The sequence below is a fragment of the Grammomys surdaster genome, unplaced genomic scaffold, assembly GCF_004785775.1.
Source record: "Grammomys surdaster isolate TR1022 unplaced genomic scaffold, NIH_TR_1.0 126219, whole genome shotgun sequence".
Classification (NCBI taxonomy): domain Eukaryota; kingdom Metazoa; phylum Chordata; class Mammalia; order Rodentia; family Muridae; genus Grammomys; species Grammomys surdaster.
Window position 1 is genome coordinate 3,964,430 of NW_021621022.1, and position 18,477 is coordinate 3,982,906.

An 18,477-nucleotide genomic window follows, 5' to 3' on the forward strand; every position below is an offset into this window, starting at 1 on the left:
TACTCATTTATTCTGCGTGTCCCCAAGTTTTTCCAGAGATGATTTTATATATACATACATATGTATATTTGGTTTGTTTTACGAATGCTTGAGACGGCTAAGAAAACATTTTGCCGATGGTAAATATAAAATACATGTGTTTCTTACTAAAGCCAAGACTATGCTCACCACCCTATCATTGTTAGTGAAAAGCTAGAATCTTGGCCGACCTCTCGCAGAGGTAAAAATCTACCCATGGTGGGAGCAGCTGCAACTGTGACGGAATCTACAAATAACATGCTGGAAATTCAGCAGGCACTGTTATTATATCCTGTTTACACTGTCATTTCTCCTATCAGCAGGATATTATTTATACAGACCCCACCCCTGCACTTCTTGTTTATCTTATTATAGAAGCCCTCCAGATCTATAAAAAGCAGCCTCTGCATTTGATTCTGGAACAGCACATGTGTCGTAATTTGGCACCTTGCTACACTTTTTTATTTAGCATTTTCTGTTGTTAGGCACCATCCGTTCTGATTTTTATCTTAAGGTTGATTTCACATATTAGAGTTGAACTCAAATGATGTTCAAAGCATCTGCTGCAGAACGACAGAAAAGTACCTCTAGGTAATGGTCAATCACTAACTTATTGTTCTTTCAAGACATGAGAATCATTTTCTGTTAGCTTTCTGGCTGGACAGGGTGGGGCACAAATGTGACTAATTCATAATACATGAGAAACACAACTCAGTGAGTTAGCCAATAGATTAAAAAAAAAAAGCCTGCTTTTAATTTCCTCACTCTCTTGCTTTGTAGATTAAAACAAAATAAAACAAACAAACCAACCTGAAACTTTCTTAAACACAAAAATATATGTGATTGTTGAACACAGCAAACAACCCAGAAACAGTCCTTTGGTGTACCTGTTGATGTGTGGTTTGAACTAAACCCAATCAGCTCCTTTATGGCTCAACCAGCTCTACCAGGCAGGTGGGTGTGAGATGTTCCAAGTATGCAGACAGTGAAAGAACCTCTGAAGAAACTGCATCACCCAAGTGAGGATTAAACCTAAGGAGAGTCACTATGCTAATGCCAGATGGCATCCTAATAGAATGAGGTGTGGTACGTAGGAAGGCATAAAGTATGAAAATGAGCAGGACTCTCAAAACTAAAAGTAGTTAAATTCAGTCGTGAATATACATAATAGAAGACGGTAATAAAAAATGGGCATAGGGGATGCATTATACGAACTTCCTGGGCTGACAAGATGGCTCAGTGGGTACAGGTGTTTGCTGCCAAGGATTATGACCTGAGTTTTAATCCCTGGAACACATGATAGGAGAAAAACAAGCAAACAAAAACAACAACAACAACAAAACCTCTCACCTCAATACATACATATACGCATGCACGGACGCATGTACACACTAAAACAAATTTAAGTATAAGATGATTCAAGGTTCAGTATATTCAGCACTCCGAAATAATCTCTTCTGAACAAAATCAGCTTTGCAATTCTGTTCTATCATGTCACAAATCTGTCTGGCTTTCCCTCTCAATTTTGCAAATCAGAACATATATTGCTTGTATTCTTAGAGGCTAAAGCAAAGATGCAACGGACAACATCCCATCATGGCATAATCTACCACACCGTGAGTTTCAGTAAAGCCTGCAATATTTACTCTCATAGTGTGTTACACATGTAACTTAGTTTATTAAAGATAATTTATCTCATCCATCCTACTGGCAAATACATAAAGACTTAAATAATTAAATTCACAGCTTTCCTTACCAGTAAGAATTCTACATTAAAGGACATGTTTAAAAGATATGTAACAAAGACATCATTAATAAAAATGAGTTACTAGTAAAATATATATACACATGTATGTAAATATATGTATCATAAAGGATTGGCTGACATTAGGTATAGGGATAAAATTTAATACCTTTAGCTTTGAAGTTAAAATTTTCATCATATTGATAAGGAGTACCCTCTTAACATTCGCTTCAGTTAAGTACCAATGTTGAGACCACTGAAGGAACAGCAGAGCTGGAAGAGCTACTGCGGCTCAGATACAGGCATGTAACCACAAAAGTATAAAAACTGAGGCGGGGGTTGAAACACCCAAAGGTAAAAAATTGCAGCATGCTAAAAGGGGTGGCGGCGGCAATTACTGTAACCATCATCACAGACTTTGTAACAACACAGCAAGTGGAAATGTACTGGAAGGAACTTGTGATTCCTCTAAGAGCACGCCACGGTGGTGACACACCTGCACTCACTCAGGGCTTCCATTTTTTAAGATGTGATCTGGGTAGAGAATGACACATACACACCACATGTGGGTGAAGTCTGGGCTGGGTGGAGAATGGGATGGGTATACAGAACAAAGAGAAGACACTGGTGACTCTTCTCTTCTCAGGAGGGGCATAAGGAAGGTTTCACATACAGAAATGGTCACGCAAAAGACAACTTTGAGTAGGCAATGGTGGTGCACATATCCCATCACTGGGGAGGTGGCTGCAAAAGGATCAGGAGTTCAGGGTCATCCTCAGCCATGGAGTGAGTTTGAGGCTAGCGTGGACTTCATGCAACCCTGTCCCAAGAAAAAAACCAAACCAAAACAAAAAAACAACAAACAACAATAAAGCCCTAATGATGACAAACCCCCAAAACTAAAAAGGAAAAACCCTCCCAACTTGCTTTTTCCTCATGAGCCACTTTTTATTAAATTTAATTTAGAGAACTACAAAGCTTTTAAAAATATTAAACAGACACCAGCTGATGATGTGTCATAGGCTCTACCATAATCAAAAGGAAATGACATCTCCCTTTCAACTACAAAATAGGGATTCTTATTATTATTATTATTATTATTAGTTATTACTAATGTTACAAAATTTACTAACATAAGATTTTTAAAAGCTCACTGGAGCATGTCCCTGATACCAGAGGCCTTGGTTTAAACCCCAGGCTTCTGTCACCATGCCCAAGCTGACAGGGCTGCGGCACGGAAACGTAAGCGATATTCCAGCATCTGCACAGACGGCTGAGACGAGATGTGATTCTAGAATAAAGGGCTCTGCGGCTCTTACCTGTTACCTGTGCAACAACTGCTTGGGAAATCCTCCGATTGGCAAGAAAGGCTTTGATTTCCTCTTTTATCACACTGCTGTCCCTCCTAACAAAAACAGAAGACAAGACCAACAATGTATGTTGAAGGTAGAAATCCTCATCTTTGCTAAAAGAAAGGTGAAGCAGAGAGGTGAGGAGCACACAGAGAGGGAGGACACAAAAATAAAGGGAAACAGACTAAACTTGGGTGAAAATATGAAATTACAACAAACCAAGAAACACCAAATACTCCAGTCCTGAAACATCACACCATCAGACAGACACCTCAGTGAATGCCACTGTGGATACAAGTCTCATGTGAGAGGACCGGCAACTGCATGCTGTGAATAATTCAAATTAGGAGCAAGGCTGCCATGTGCAGTATGTACAGCCTCATTATAGGGAATGAAAACATAGAAGCCCTGGAAAAATGAAAAGCAAAGGCAGTGAAAAATCAGCTGCATGTAGACTGTGGATCTGCAGGTTAAGGAAGGTACTGTAGAACTGACACCCATCTGAAAACCTTGGAAATGCCTCCAGGGCAAAAATCAACACCATTCTCATGAGTGAAATTATTAGCACTGTAATATGTTTATTACAATTAGCTGCTTCCTCTCCCTCTCTTCTGTATAAGAAAAAATGAAAAGAATGTGAAATGGTTTAAAATATTAGTTTCCTATTAAAAGTATTTATTAATTTTCCATTATATATAATAAATACACAGAATAGTTAACACTAAAAACTATAGTATTCAATCTTGGTAATATATATTCTCAGCCTATTACTTATTTAAATAGTCAGCACTATTCACAGACCAGACATCCATAAGAATGACAAAGCACACAACTCATTCTTTCACCAAAACAAAAATACTTAAATAAAAATTAAGCTAGAGTCCTTAAAGAACACTATTCTTGTTCAAGATGAAAACTGACATAGAATTGCGGTAGCTAATTGTCTAGACAAGTTCAACAGATTAAAGGCCCTAGCTCAAGTCAACCTGCCATCTGCTCTCTATAAAGCATGAACCAATAATCTTTCGCTAATGCACCTCTGCAAACAAATTGATCAAAACATCATCCTTCCTTGTACTTTTACAAATACTATATATAACCCCCGAAATGATATACAATTACTACAATTCCATATTGATTTTATTTTCATTTTTGAGATAGGGGCTCACTCTTGTAGGCTAGGCTGGCCTGCAACTACTGAGCCCAGGTGGGGCTCAAACTCAAGGTGCCCTTCTATCTCAGCCTCTTGAGTACTGAGAGTAAAAGTTGCATGTTGGATATTGTCAAGATAAACCACGGCCATTTTTCTCTTTTTCATTTTTCTGAGACACAGTCTATGAGTCTATGCTGGCCTTGAATTTACTGTAGTCTCAGCTTCCCGAGTGCTGGGACTATAGCTGTGTGCTGCCATGCCCGGGAAACCCTCTTGTATAGATTATCTATATTATGCCCTCAATTTTACCTCTCAGCAAAGTCTAATTGTTAACTACTAGCTACTCACAGTAAAACCCTGCTCACCCTTTATCGGAGACAAAGTTAATCAAAACCCTTTAAAAATTGTTTTGTGGATGAACCACAGACTTCACGGGGGGTTCATGTTTTGCTGTAGATTGGAACAGAAAAAGTATCCTAGCAAAATATAATAATAACTTGTGATTTAATTTAGACCAGGTCTTTCAGCCCCTTCACTAGGAAAGGTCAGACACTCTGGTGAGGGATGCCGTGTTTCCTGTGGTGAGCTTTATCTGTGTATGTAGTGTGTATGTCTGTGTTTGTCTCTGAACCCAGAGCTCACCAGTTTGCTAGACTGGCTGGCCAAGGAGCTGCAGGGACCCCTCAGGGCTAGACACACATGTCACCGACTGCCTGACTTCTATGTGGGAGCTGAAGATGTGAACTTTGTTCCTCACTCTTGTGCAGCAGGCACAGTACAATCCCTATGGCCATGTTCCTGCTGTGGGAATTTGGGAAAAGAATTGAGATAGGCCAGTGAGTATCCAATACATAGCCCTACAATAGATCCCGAGTTATTGGTTGAAAATACTAACCAAAAGGTTTCAAAAGAAAATTAAAAATTAGCTCTTAATGTAGTATTTTAAATGTTTCATACTGATTTAGATTTCTATCTATATATTGATTACGTCATTATGAAAACATCTGTATCTACCAATTATGAACAAGAGACAACTTTAGCAGTATCTATTTCAGATGGCTTTTGTTCACAAACTAAATCATCTGCTTTCTGAGGTACCTATAAAATTAAGTTGAAAATTTTTATTTAAAGTATTGCATTTCAACGTCCCCAATGATCTTGAAAAATGAAACTATTCTTGAGAATAACTGTTCAGATTAAATTTTAAAAATGTACTTTTGTAGGCAAAAATGAGCAAATCATTTTCTTGACTAATTATTTAAAATCAATATTAAATCAACTTATTTTAAATCAAATGCACCTAGAGCAGACACTAAATCATACAGAATAGATAACACTCAACTATGTACCCAGTTAGTGAATTATCACTGCCTTGCAGTATGACATTATTAAAGGACTGCAACAAGACAGGAAGAGTCTCCAGTGTTTAGAAAGCAGCAACCTGTTCACCACCTCAGAGAATACATTCTTATACAGGTCTTTGAAATGTCCACAACCAGTTTAAAAATTCACACATGTGTGTGTATGCACATACATTCTTTACTGCTTTACCATAGACACTATTTGAAAAGCAATTAAATAAAAAAAGAATAGGGTATAGCTAAAGGACTAAATGATGCCTAGACAGCATCATAAACTCCTGGTCTCAACCTCCAGCCCATCTACGCTGGTAAAACAAGAACATTAACACTCTCCGTTCACACATGTGTATGATGCACTCTGATTCATTCATTCATTTGGCTGTCATGACCCCCTCATCCCTTACCCCCCCCACTCCCACTCATCCCCTCTCTCCTCTTCTCTACTCCTGTTGATCCCTCCATCTCCTCCTCTCCATTCCTGCTGGTCCCCTAGAGTTATGGATATAGCTCAGTGGCAGTATGCTTCCCTAGTATGCAAAAGGCCCTAGGCTCTATCTCTAGCACTGACCATAGAGGCCTTTAAAATGTTCCTCCAAACAATGGAATAAAAACTAAATGATGTAATTTGAAACTGTAAATATGTCATATAAATACAAATTATTATTTCTATAAACTAGTCATATAGGATCCAAAACAAAGAAGGAACACACAGCCAACTATAACTGTAAGACATACATTCAAAGCACTACGAATGGACAAAATGCTCTCGAAAGTCAGTCACTTTACAAGACTGACCATTTGCTTTTGCAAAAAAAAAAAAAAAAAAAAAGTAACAGTATTCCCCTTCATTGTCCAGCTCCATCCTATTAGGCAACTTGGCTGTTTGTCTTCTTCGCCTTCTCCTTAACTGCCATTCCAGCTGTGGAATCACCCATTTGATGTATAAAACATAGCTTAGACAAATATGACTCTCTCCTCTTCTAGTCCATATTTCTTCCCTTTGATGAAAACTTGAAATTTTTGCCTAAAGAGAATGAGTATCTTCTTCTACTCCCCACAAATATCTCACGTGCCTCAAGTCTGCTGAAGTCTTAGTGAATTAGCACAAGCAACCACTTGACCACAGATAGTCAGTTTTAGTGCATACCACTTCTCCCAAGGCTCCTGCTTTCAGATTGCTGCCACTGTGCTTATCTGATGAACTGCTACAGCAGATGGAGTGCTAACCATCACTGCCAAGGCCACTGTCTTTGTTTTTAAAACTAGTTAAACTCTCCACTATTATCCTTCCTAATAAATACAGAAGAATTCATCAGGAATGGCTTTTTGACAAATCACTTAAAAAAAAAAAAAGATTTATGCCGGGTAGTGGTGGTGCACGCCTTTAATCCCAGCACTTGAGAGGAAGAGGCAGGAAGATTTCTGAGTTTGAGGCCAGCCTGGTCTACAGAGTGAGTTCTAGGACAGCCAGGGCTATACAGAGAAACCCTGTCTCGAAAAACAAAAAACAACAACAACAAAAAAAAAGATTTATTTTATTTTACCTGTTTTACCTGTATGGGTGTTTTGCCTGCATGCACAGATATGTACACCACATGTATACCCGGAGAGATAGATTCTCTGGAACTGGGGTTGCAGACAGTTGTGAACTCCCAAGTGGGTGCTGGGAATTGAACTGATATCTAGAGGAACAGCCAGTGTTCTTAACTCCTGAGCCATCTCTCCAGCCTCCAACAAATCACTTTTAATATTTGTATGTTTTTATGTATGAATGTATGTATGTATGTATATACACATGTATGTACATACGTGAGAATAGGATTATGAGACAGGGGTCTTGCCTTTAACCCAGCATGACTTTGAACTAGAGATCTTCTTTTCTCAGCCTCCAGAGTCCTAGGATCTAAGTGGCATCACTACCCTGCTCTCTGCCTTTGTTTTGCTTTGAAGCAGGGCCTTGCTATGTAGACAATAGTGGTCTTGAACCCACAGCGACCCTCCTGCCTCTTCCTCCCCAGTACTTGGATTCCAGAAGGGTACAACCACATCTGGCTTCCTGACTACTTTTTTAAAAAGACACAATGTAACTACCTTCTATTGATAGCCATTCTCCCTGATCATCTCAGTTTACCAAGCAAGATCTCATTTGTAGGCTAACTCTTAACACACCAATTGTACTAAGGACACAAAGCTCAATCAAGTTCATGGTCCTAAGCATGTCATCTATCCTACCAGCCTGGAAAGTCCTTTAGCACAGTGACTGTCATATTCAGTATGAAGTTTTCATAAAATGTAATTTGGTTAATGAGTGAAAATTTTTTAGAGATTAAAGGCTATAAAATAGAAAACCTGATCTAGATAATTTATATAACATCTTTAAATTCTTATTTTCAAGTATGTTTATGTTTTCCAAATCAGGACGGAAAGGTTATTTGTGGTGATTTAAAATGACACTGATTTGTTTTCTGGGAAGAAAGCAAATTAAAGGGCTCATATTTTAAAATGATTTGCTTTAACATGACTCATACTCCCTAAGTTAACACACCCTTAGCATTCTGGATGTAAAGGAGCTAGCTCAAAGTCACCCCAAGATGAAGCCGAAATAATATATTTCACATTTGAAAGACATTTACAACTTTCTCCCTGTGTACAATTTTAAGAGAGAACATTAAAGGGAGAGCTGTTCTATATGCAGAATATGAAGGGAGAGCACCACCATGCAGTGGTGTTACCTTCTTATGGAGCATAAACATCCTGCCTGCACAAGTATACACAGGCCATGAGCTCCACCTGAGGGACATCAAGCCTTTTCTGATTTTCCTTTTAAAATTTGGGGCTGTTTTCATAGTTACAATAAAATATCTTAGGGACAGAACTCAATTGAAACACAAATTTTGATTATGTTTTACATAACTTACTCAATGAGACTAGATGCAACTTGGGACAGAATTTTAAATAACTCTAGCCTAGGAATGTGTGGTACTATGGAATTTTTCACTTGTGACACAGCAGTACTCACAAGTTTTGAATTTTAAAATACAACGGCTCAAGGATGCTAGACCTTATTTTAATGTACAGCATTTCTAATTCCAATAAGCCTCATTTACATTATCTCATATTACATAAATGACCACAGGAAAACACTGATATATCCTACTGTATCTGCAGATGCAGACACACATTCCTATGAATACACTTACATACTAATAGGCCTTTTAAAATGCCCTAATATACAGTGAGTCTTCATTGTTAGCTTTCAGTCCTTCCTAAAGTGGCACATTCAACCATTTACTGAAAATTTATATGCTAGTGTGGCTTTCTTCTTCCTCCTTTTTGATCACAATTCAAACTAGAAAAGATAATTTCTGATTCTAACAAATGATCAATAGTACAGTTCTAACTGATGTAGTTGCACGCAAGCACACTCACACACACACACACACCATTACATACCTTCAAATTATATATTATAACACAGTCTGCCTGGATTACAAAATCTGTAAAGCATGTCTTACAGTGGAGTGCTTGCAAGCTGGGACTAGTGGTCAGAGGTAGATTTTACACAGCAAATGAGGCAAGAAGGTACTCGGGTATCCATGCTTCCTACCAGAGCCCACCAATTCCAGCCAGTGTCATGTCACCAGTGTTGAGTAAGCAGCAAGGACAGCATATCACAGAATACTCAGAAAGAGCTACTGTTTGAAAACTGCTTGTTAAGTGACTGACTTGAAGCAGCAGGTATGCTGAGGAAGGAGAATGGCAAGCCCAGTAAGGAAGGCCATTCGCATTCTCTTGAAGAATGACATTATTGTTCCTAAAACTTTATTAACTCTATAAGCTCAAGTAATTTCAGTGGTAAAATATAACATCAACACAATGAAAACCAAGACATGGGATATAATTTAGGTTCAGCTGCCCAATAATCAAACTTATTTGAGCAAATTACTAATTTTCATGAACCTCAGTTTCTCTGATCAACCACCTAGCATGGCTGTAGAGACTGCAAATGTCATGTGAGCAACTCCTCTCTGTGCCCTAAGAAGGAATATCCTCTGCAAACTTGACAAATGTGAGGAGGGGCACACCTGAGCAAAGCTGGAGTGGGAGAAAGCCCAACTGTGATGGATCAGGGGGACCAGAGGTCTAGAGGTCCTAGCTGACTAAATGTCGCCACAAGAGCTGTTCTGAGCAAGAAGCAGAGAAAGGGAATAAGAAAGTGTCCTAGTAACCACACAATGATTAAGAGCACACAACTGAAACACACACTATACCTGTGAGCCTGTGTCCAAGGGAATGTGCACAAATAACACAAGCCAGCACCTGAACAAATAAATGCTGTTTTGCTATCTTCTCTATTCAGGATAATTAAAAACTCATGAAATTTCAATGAAAAGTGACTCATTTGTCCAAATGGTTCTCCTTTTTAAACTGGAAAATGATATATACTAAGTTCTAAACACCAGCTACAGCTAAGGATGTGACTCAGTGGAAGATAAAGCTCTGAGTTCAATCTACAGCACTAAGAAAGTCACCAGCGGGGTGGGGGTGGGGGGACAAAAAAAAAAAGAAAAAAAAGAAAGTCACCAGCAACAGCAGCATCTTGGGACCAGTGTTTACAGCTGAGGATGAACCAAACCGCATCAGTCTCTTGAACTGCAGAGAGTTAAAAGCTGGCGAACACTGACTACAGCTGAAGTGTGATGCTCCTCAGTACCCCATGGTCCCTGAGGCCAGAGTTCCATATGTAGTAACTCTTCCTGAGAACAAACTCAGAAGAGCCCATGTGTTTAAGGCTGTCTCATGGCAGAGGTGCTACCGGATGGATCTTCATACAGTAGTGTCAAAGCCCCCATCATTCTGTCTTGATGAAAGAAAATCTTCAGGACCAGTTATAACTCAGTTGGAACTTTTGTTTTTATTCCTTGTAAGTCGACAAGTCTATTCACTATTAACTGTAACTAATTCATCTGCAGGCTCTTATCTTTTTTTTTTAATTTAAGATTATTTTATGTACATGAGCATTTTGCTAAAACATATGTGTATGTACAATATGCATGCTTGGTGCTTACAGACATCAGAAGAGGGCTTTGGATTCCCTAAAACGAGAGTTATGGTTGATTGTGAACTACCATGTGAGTGCTGAAAAATCAAACTCAGATCCTCTACAAAAACAAGTATCCTTAACCAGTAAGTCCATCTCTCCAGCCCAAGGCTTCATTTTTATCCAACAGCATAACTCTATTGAAAACAATGTTTTTGTATTTCTGTTTGTAAAGATCTAGAAAAACTTCCTAATTCCAACCATTTAGTACAGACTGTGAGGCTGTGAGAATGGGTGTGGCATCCTAAGGTGTTACTGTGTTTGTCAGTCTGCCTTATCTTTATTGTTTTCCTTTTAATGCTGTCTGGAAAGGTTCACACTCTGTAAGTTACCATGTTAGCCTTGAACTCACATCAATCTTCCTGCTTCAGGTCTAAAGCGTTGGGAGTTACAGGCATGTGACCATACCCAGCTTATATTCTTAATCAGAGTAAAGACACACCTTTTTTGTTATCTTTTCCTGTTTCCCTAACTAAAATCAACATATGTATATTTTAATCTTTATTTCAAAAAATTAACTAATTTATTGACTATATGTATACATGTGTATGTGTGCCATGTTGTAGTCAGAGGACAACTTTTTGGGAACTGGTTCTTCCCTTCCACTTTGTTGGCTGCAGGGGTGGAACTCAGGTCCTCTGACTTGGCAGCAAGGATCTCTATCCATTAAACCATCTCACCAGCTCCAAATCCTTATTCAAAACAGAATACCCTTATGGCTTAGGCCAAATTTATCTACTTAGCTAATATGCTGAGCCTCCACCATGTGCTAAGGAGACTTTCTAGTTCTAGACACAGGATGTCTAGATACACAGTGTCTATTACCCTCAAAGGGAAGCAGGTCTGCACAAAGTCCTTACGGCCTTGGTTGAAAGCGGCCTTCATTCCTTTGAGCTTACACTCTAGGTGAGCACGCTTCCTTGGTAATGATGACATATGAAGTGCATGTGGCCACTGCACCGACAGCTAAAATCACAACTGCAGCTCTTAGGGACAGGGCAGCATGTATCTATGTTACCTACTGAAAATTACTTCTCACCCAATAGCTGCTCAAACTGTTGCACTGATTGAAATGCTGCAAGAAAAAAATGAAGAGTGCCTGTATTCTGCATTATGGTACATTTATCTTCCACTAAGAAAAAGTATTTACAATGAAAGATTGAGGACTGGATTGGATTAAATAAACTTCTGTCAGGAACTGTCTGCTAAAGCCATAAATAGAGAAAGCCCTTGGACAAATCAAGAGACTAGAAAAGCTTCATCACACAGCAAAAGGGCTGAAGCAGAGAAGAAATAAAAAATCGGAACTAAAACCACAATTTGAAGTTTCACTTTCATTTGCAAAGAAGGGAGGGAGAAGCCATTGTTCTTATAGGTAAGCTGCTGGAATCCAGCCTAATTAAAAACAGCCTTAGAAAATAGAGACGTTTTAGGGAATTCTCAATAGGCAACATACTAACCTCATTAATTCCTCCACTTTATCATCTACATCTAGGTCCTCTTCTGAGGCTTCAAAGCTATATGACCTCTGACCCATGCTGTTTACATGGTAGCGAGAAGGTGACATCTTCCCATTGGATGTGGACAATCGATCATTGTTCTCCCTCCCATTTTGATTGGTAGTGCAAGGCAGTGGGGAGGTATCGTAACTGTTGCTGGGTGATGGGGACATTCCCGAGTGCTGAGTCTGCGTGGAAGCTGTGGCTGTAGAGGAAGATGCTGGAACATTGTTGGTACTGTTCCCATACGAGCTTCCCCCGTAGCTGGACCTCCTTCCAAACTTATCACTATGCTCTTGATCAAGACGGTCCAAAGTTTCTAATGCATGAAGAATTTCATGTTTGGTCATTCCGGTACGCCGAAGACGTTGGAGCAGATCTATCTGTTCTATGGTAAATCTGGGTTCATCTGTATAGTGAGACATGGTTTCCAGCAAACTGGAGGGAAAAGAAGGAGGATAAAAATAAAGAGCTTTTATTGTCAACTAAAAAAATAATTTTATCATCAAGAATCCTCAACAGAAGAGGCTTGAACTCCACACGAGCTACTGAATATGAAATCATAAGGAATAGGGAGATGGCTCAGTCAATTGACAAGCTTGTTATGTAAGCAGGGGTGCCTAGGTTCAACCTTTTGTATCAATGCAAAGGCAAGGAACAGCCGCATATGCTAGGCATTCTAGCACTGGAGATGTAGAGAAAAGAAGACCTTGAGGCCGTGCTGACCAGCCAGGCAAGCTAAGCAGTGAAGCTCAGCATCAGTGGGTTCAGTGAGAGCCTGTCTCCAAAAATGAAGCAGAGAGCACTTGGCAAATACACACTATGTACACTTCTGTCATCCACATGCATTCATATTCATTTTAGCAATACACAGACACACACACACAGAGATATACAACAAAAATTAAAAAAAGACAAGTCCTGATAGATTTTTTTTTGTTTTTATGAAATAGATTGCTACAAATCCTGAGTTTAGTAGAAGAGCATTAGTTATAACATAAAACCCAACTTATAATATAATGAAATTTGTTATTGTTTTGGTAATCAGCAAAAATTTGGAAGCAAAATGTTAATTATGCAAAAAATACCAATTCATCGGGTAAAGTACATGAGTGCATCAGGCCCAGACTATGTGATAATGTACAGGGTGGAGACTGAGAACGGTACATACGAGACATCAAGCACTGAGTCGTATTCTTAGCACTCTCATACGCTGCATGCTCTCTAAATGGATCCATCATGTGTGGACAGCTAACTGGAGCTATTCGTGCCTCAGAAAACTGGTTCTACATGTTTCTACCTTAACTAGCACACCAGAAAATCTTTTCTTAGAGAGAAAATTAATTAGTATTTTGTTTGAGACATTAGCCAAGTAGTTCTCAACCAGTGAATTGTGACCCCCTTTGGAGGTCAAATAACCCTCTTACAGGAGTTGCCTAAGATCATCAGAAAACATAGATATTTACATTATAACTCATAACAGCAGCAAATTTACAGTTATGAAGCAGCAACAAAAATAATGTTATGGTTGGGGTCAGCACAGCATGAGGAGCTGCATTATCGCATTAGGAAGGCTGAGAACACTGCATTAGCTGCATCATAAAAACATTCTTTCCTTGAATTACTTTTATTAAAAGTTGACTTTTAAAACGATTATGTGTTTGTCTTTATTATTCTGTATGTCTGAGTGTTAATCTGCATGTACATATGGGCACCACATGCACGCAGTTCTATAAGAAGGCACTGGATGTCCTGGAACTGAAGTTACAGTTTTGTAAGATGCCATGTAAGGGTTAAGGACCTAACCTGGGTCTTTTGCAAACACAGCAAGTGCTCTTAACTGCTGAGCCAGCTCTCTAGCTTCTAAAATCTGTTTTTTTTTAATTCAGGATGTTTGAAAGTGATAATCATTTTGTTTTAATTTGTATTTTCTAGAGACAGATATGATAAGTGATATGGAGCAGCCTTGCAATAAGCGACTGCTAGGAGAAACAGAGGTCAAGAGATTTCCTTATCCTTTAAATGTGCTCTAGGCCAGTCTCCCATCCCTGCTGGAGAGCTTATACTATTTCTTCATCCCCCTGCATCCCTCAATTGGAAACCCAATTGAGCAGTCACTTTTACTCAGAAACTGGATGAGAACTTCATATGATATAACCTTATCTAGCCCTCACAGCAATTCTGTGGTAGACATGATTTTACTTTGTTTTATTGTAATGTTTTATTATAAACTGTTAAGGAAGTTTAGGCTTAGAATATCTTCTAGCCGGGCAGTGGTGGCGCATGCCTTTAATCTCAGCACTTGGGAGACAGAGGCAGACAAATTTCTGAGTTCGAGGCCAGCCAGGTCTACAGAGTGAGTTCCAGGACAGCCAGAACTACACAGAGAAACCCTGTCTCGAAAAACCTAAAAAAAAAAAAAAAAAGTCTAAAGCCAGCCTGATGGGACAAACAACTTTGACAGAGCATCTGGCCGACAGACTGAGTTCAAGGTCATCTTGTAACTTAGTGAGACCTGTCCTAAAATCAAATTAATTCAAGTACTCTCTGCCTTCATATTTTTTTGTTGTTGTTGTTTAAAGCAATTGCCAAACAAAATAATGTACTGGCTTGGAAAATTCCAGTTACTCCTCCTAATTATTTTTCATCTTCATAATTACTTTCCCTTGAAAATAAATAAAAAGCCTGTTTTGGTATCTTCAGTTCTCATCCAATCAAGACACTTCACAAACTTTAAGGACTATTTATCTATGTGCAGGAAAGTTAACCACATTTTTCAGCCTTGTTCAGTCAGAGCAGACAGTAAGTCATGTGTCATTCTTCAAGCCTCTCTCTATATGACACAATACTGTCTATTAGTGTAAAATTACACAGCATCTGAAATACTTTACACCGTTTAGATAATTCAACAATTAGAAACCACTTTTATTCTAAACTCATAAAGGGGGAAACAGGGCCCACCTAATACTTTGATTGTCCAGAACACTTAATCATTTCTTTTGTTTTGTTTTGTTTTTTTCAAGACAGGGTTTCTCTGTGTAGCCTTGGCAGTCCTGGAATTCACTCTGTAGACCAGGCTGGCCTCGAACTCAGAAATTCGTCTGCCTCTGCTTCCCAAGTGCTGGGATTAAAGGCGTGCACCACCACTGCCTGGTGCCTAATCATTTCTAAATACACGTTCTTACTATAATTTGTACTAAGAGCAGCCTCTTCTGCCAAGAGGGCTAAGAGAGAGGTCATAGTTGCCAGGACCAAATGGCAACTTAGGAGAAAGACAAGGGCATCCAGAGCAGGACCACATCATGTACATGACACAGAAGACATGGTATTTCACCAATAAAACACAGACACACACACAGACACACACACACACGCACACACACACATATGCTCACACACAAACACAAATGATTAGAAGCTCTCAATGTGCATCAATACACATGGCAAGATATATTATGCTGGTTTCCATTTGTACCTCTCATAATTTACCTAGTGTAAGCATGGCATCATAAAAGTACAGCAGCAGATGACATAATGGTCATCTAACACCATAATGCCAGCAATCCTTTTACAACAAAAGAAGATAACATGAAGGGCCTAACTAGTAATTTAGTGATCTAGTGCACAGGGATCACTCATAGGATAAGGGAAAGTTTTTGCTTTTAATTACTAATTTGAATGTAGGCTCCAGTTAACAGTAATTGAAAATAATGTGAGAATTTTAACACTCAAATAACAGAGACAAAAATTAAAATAGAAAAGAATAATTCAGTTCAGGATTTATGGTTCAATTCCTAAATTGAAGCTGTAAGACCACAGAACACCTTGAGATATTAACTGTATTTTGGAATAATATCTAAAACCTTTCTAGATAAGCCACAAGGCTCAGGACATACATTTATAAGTGATATTCTATAGATGGACAACAGAAAAGTCTAGCTAAGCATTAAAAGATGATTACTTAACATTGAAATCACAGAGGCAAAAATGGCACGAATTTTAAAGCATCAATAGTTAAGGTTTTCTTGGTAAACAAAATTTTCTTCCAGATTATTTCTGCTGTTTTTATCTTTTTGTCCAGAATGACTAGGCAGAACTCATTTTTGACTTACATAGGTGGCCACTGTAGGATGATTCAAAACATTCTAAGTCTATCTTACTATGTATATAAAATACATCCCTCCCTACCACCAAAAGCGTGATCACTTTAAAATAAGAAAATGACATGTAAGAGTAAGTAAGAAATGTTTTATAGAGAACTGAGCTTCATAGTAGGGTAAAATGATTTATAATTCAAATTATTTGGTAAATTGACTAAAACCTAAGAACAGTCTATGATTAGAAACCATGGTATAAATGCCCTTCTCATAATAAAGGATTTTGTGAAAAAAATAATTACATTCCAATGTGTCAACCACATTTCAGTATTTTTTTTTAACTAGCATTGACTGACCTCCATTTTGTGTGGTTTGGAGAAAATCTGTTATGCAGCTTTGACTTGGTTTCAGACACTGCCATAAGTGACAAACACGTCTGTAAGACACAGCAGAGCTGATGCCCATTGCCTAAAGTACTCTGTTCTGCTTCAGCATTTCTGAGACAGTCTTGTACACAGTTCAGGCTGGCCTTAAACACACTGATTCTGCCTTCATGTCCCAAGTCCTGAGATCAAGGCCAGAGAACACTAAGTCTCATCAGACTCCTGGATATGGGAAACCAGAGTCAACACCTACCCACTTGAGAACTCTCCCTTCTTTCAGGGATGTCACTTGAAACCTCCCCAGATGCTGTGGTAAGTTGCTGACTACAACGCCTGGCCTTCAAATTTTTCAACAAACTCAAAGTTTGACAGACACTTTGAAAGCTTTGATGCTTCACCTGTGAACCAGCACTGCCCTCCAGCATCAGTGCTCAACAAAACCCAAAACCTTACTGCTGTTCTCATTCGGCAATAAATTTTTTAATGTTTTGCTTTCTATTTAATTGAATTAAATATTTTAAAAATTGTGACTATCATATATGTATACAATGCACCAACTACTGTACTCCTCTCTATATGAGTTCAAGGCTCACCTGAGGTATAAAGCAAACTCCAGGCTATTTTAGACAGTGACTCCAGTCTCAAAAAAAAAAAAAAAAAAAGAAAAATGAAAAAAAAGGGGGGTAAGGAAGAAAAAGAAAAGAAAAAGGAAAAAAACAAAGAAAGCAGCAGGCAGGCATGGCAGCAAGCAAGCGGGTTTGGTGGGGAGGGCAAAGTCTCAAAGATAAAGTGCCTTTCCTAGGGCGCTCAGCAGATTCAGGAAAACTATCATCTGGCTCTCTTCCAAAGCCTTTTCACTAAGTCACAAGAGTTAATGTGGGGATAGGGGAGGGGCTCTAACAAAAGAACAACAACAACAACAATAATAACAACCAATTTTAATGCCTATTTATTAGATTATAGAATTGACAACCAAAACAGTAGAAATTTAAGTGAAATAGATTCTACCAAATTTTAGAAATTATGTAGGCTCAAGGCACTCTGCACTAGCTGCTAAAGATACACTTAATGATCTAATAGGCCCTTTATCTTCTCTAATTTCTGAAATTCCCGGAATACTTTTATTCTGAGGCCTATTTCATGTGAACTAGTGGTTATAGTTCATATTCCAGCACAAAAACACTCTTGAAACAATAGCACCACCTCCATTTGCATCTCTCTGCCTTGACTCTAAAGAACAGCTAGCAACTACCTTAGCCAACCTGCAGAACTATGCTACCACAGGCAGTAGGGAGAGAGAAATGGCTTGGGTGTCCTTAAGAGTTTGCATAAAAAACAAGCATTAAGAGAACATGCTTTTAAATATTCTGCTTATTCCTTAGAATGCAACAAGAGCTCTCTCTAAGACTTAACCACCTACCTCATAAGCTTCTAGGCTATTAAACAGTTAAAAATAGTAAATATGAGGCTGGAGAGGAGGCTCAGCAATTAAGAGCACTTGCTGTTCTTGCAGAAGTCCTGAGCTTGGTCTCCAGCACTCACATGAAAAAGCTAACAAACCACTGCAGTTCTGAGGATCTGATGCCTCTGGCTTCCATGGGCAACTGCACTAGTGCATATATACACATGCACATAATGAAAATAATAAATATGAACACTTTATATTTAAATGAAAAAAATGTCAAAACACAATATTAAAAATGGTAAGGAAGGAAAGAAGGAAGGAAGGAAGGAAGGAAGGAAGGAAGGAAGGAAGGAAGGAAGGAAGG

General features: G+C 38.7%; 1 protein-coding gene across 11 annotated transcripts in view; it reads right to left on the reverse strand.

The window, feature by feature from the left end:
* The window catches only part of Hmbox1 (homeobox containing 1), a 129,149-nt gene that overhangs the window by 70,373 nt on the left and 40,299 nt on the right, over window positions 1-18,477 (reverse strand). For all 11 annotated transcript variants that reach the window (XM_028758693.1, XM_028758694.1, XM_028758692.1 and 8 more), the window contains exons 3-4: window positions 12,190-12,666; window positions 3,082-3,167 (exon numbers count right to left, since the gene is read on the reverse strand). In XM_028758693.1, the coding sequence (XP_028614526.1) occupies window positions 3,082-3,167; window positions 12,190-12,666 (563 nt within the window). The remainder of the gene's footprint in view (window positions 1-3,081; window positions 3,168-12,189; window positions 12,667-18,477) is intronic.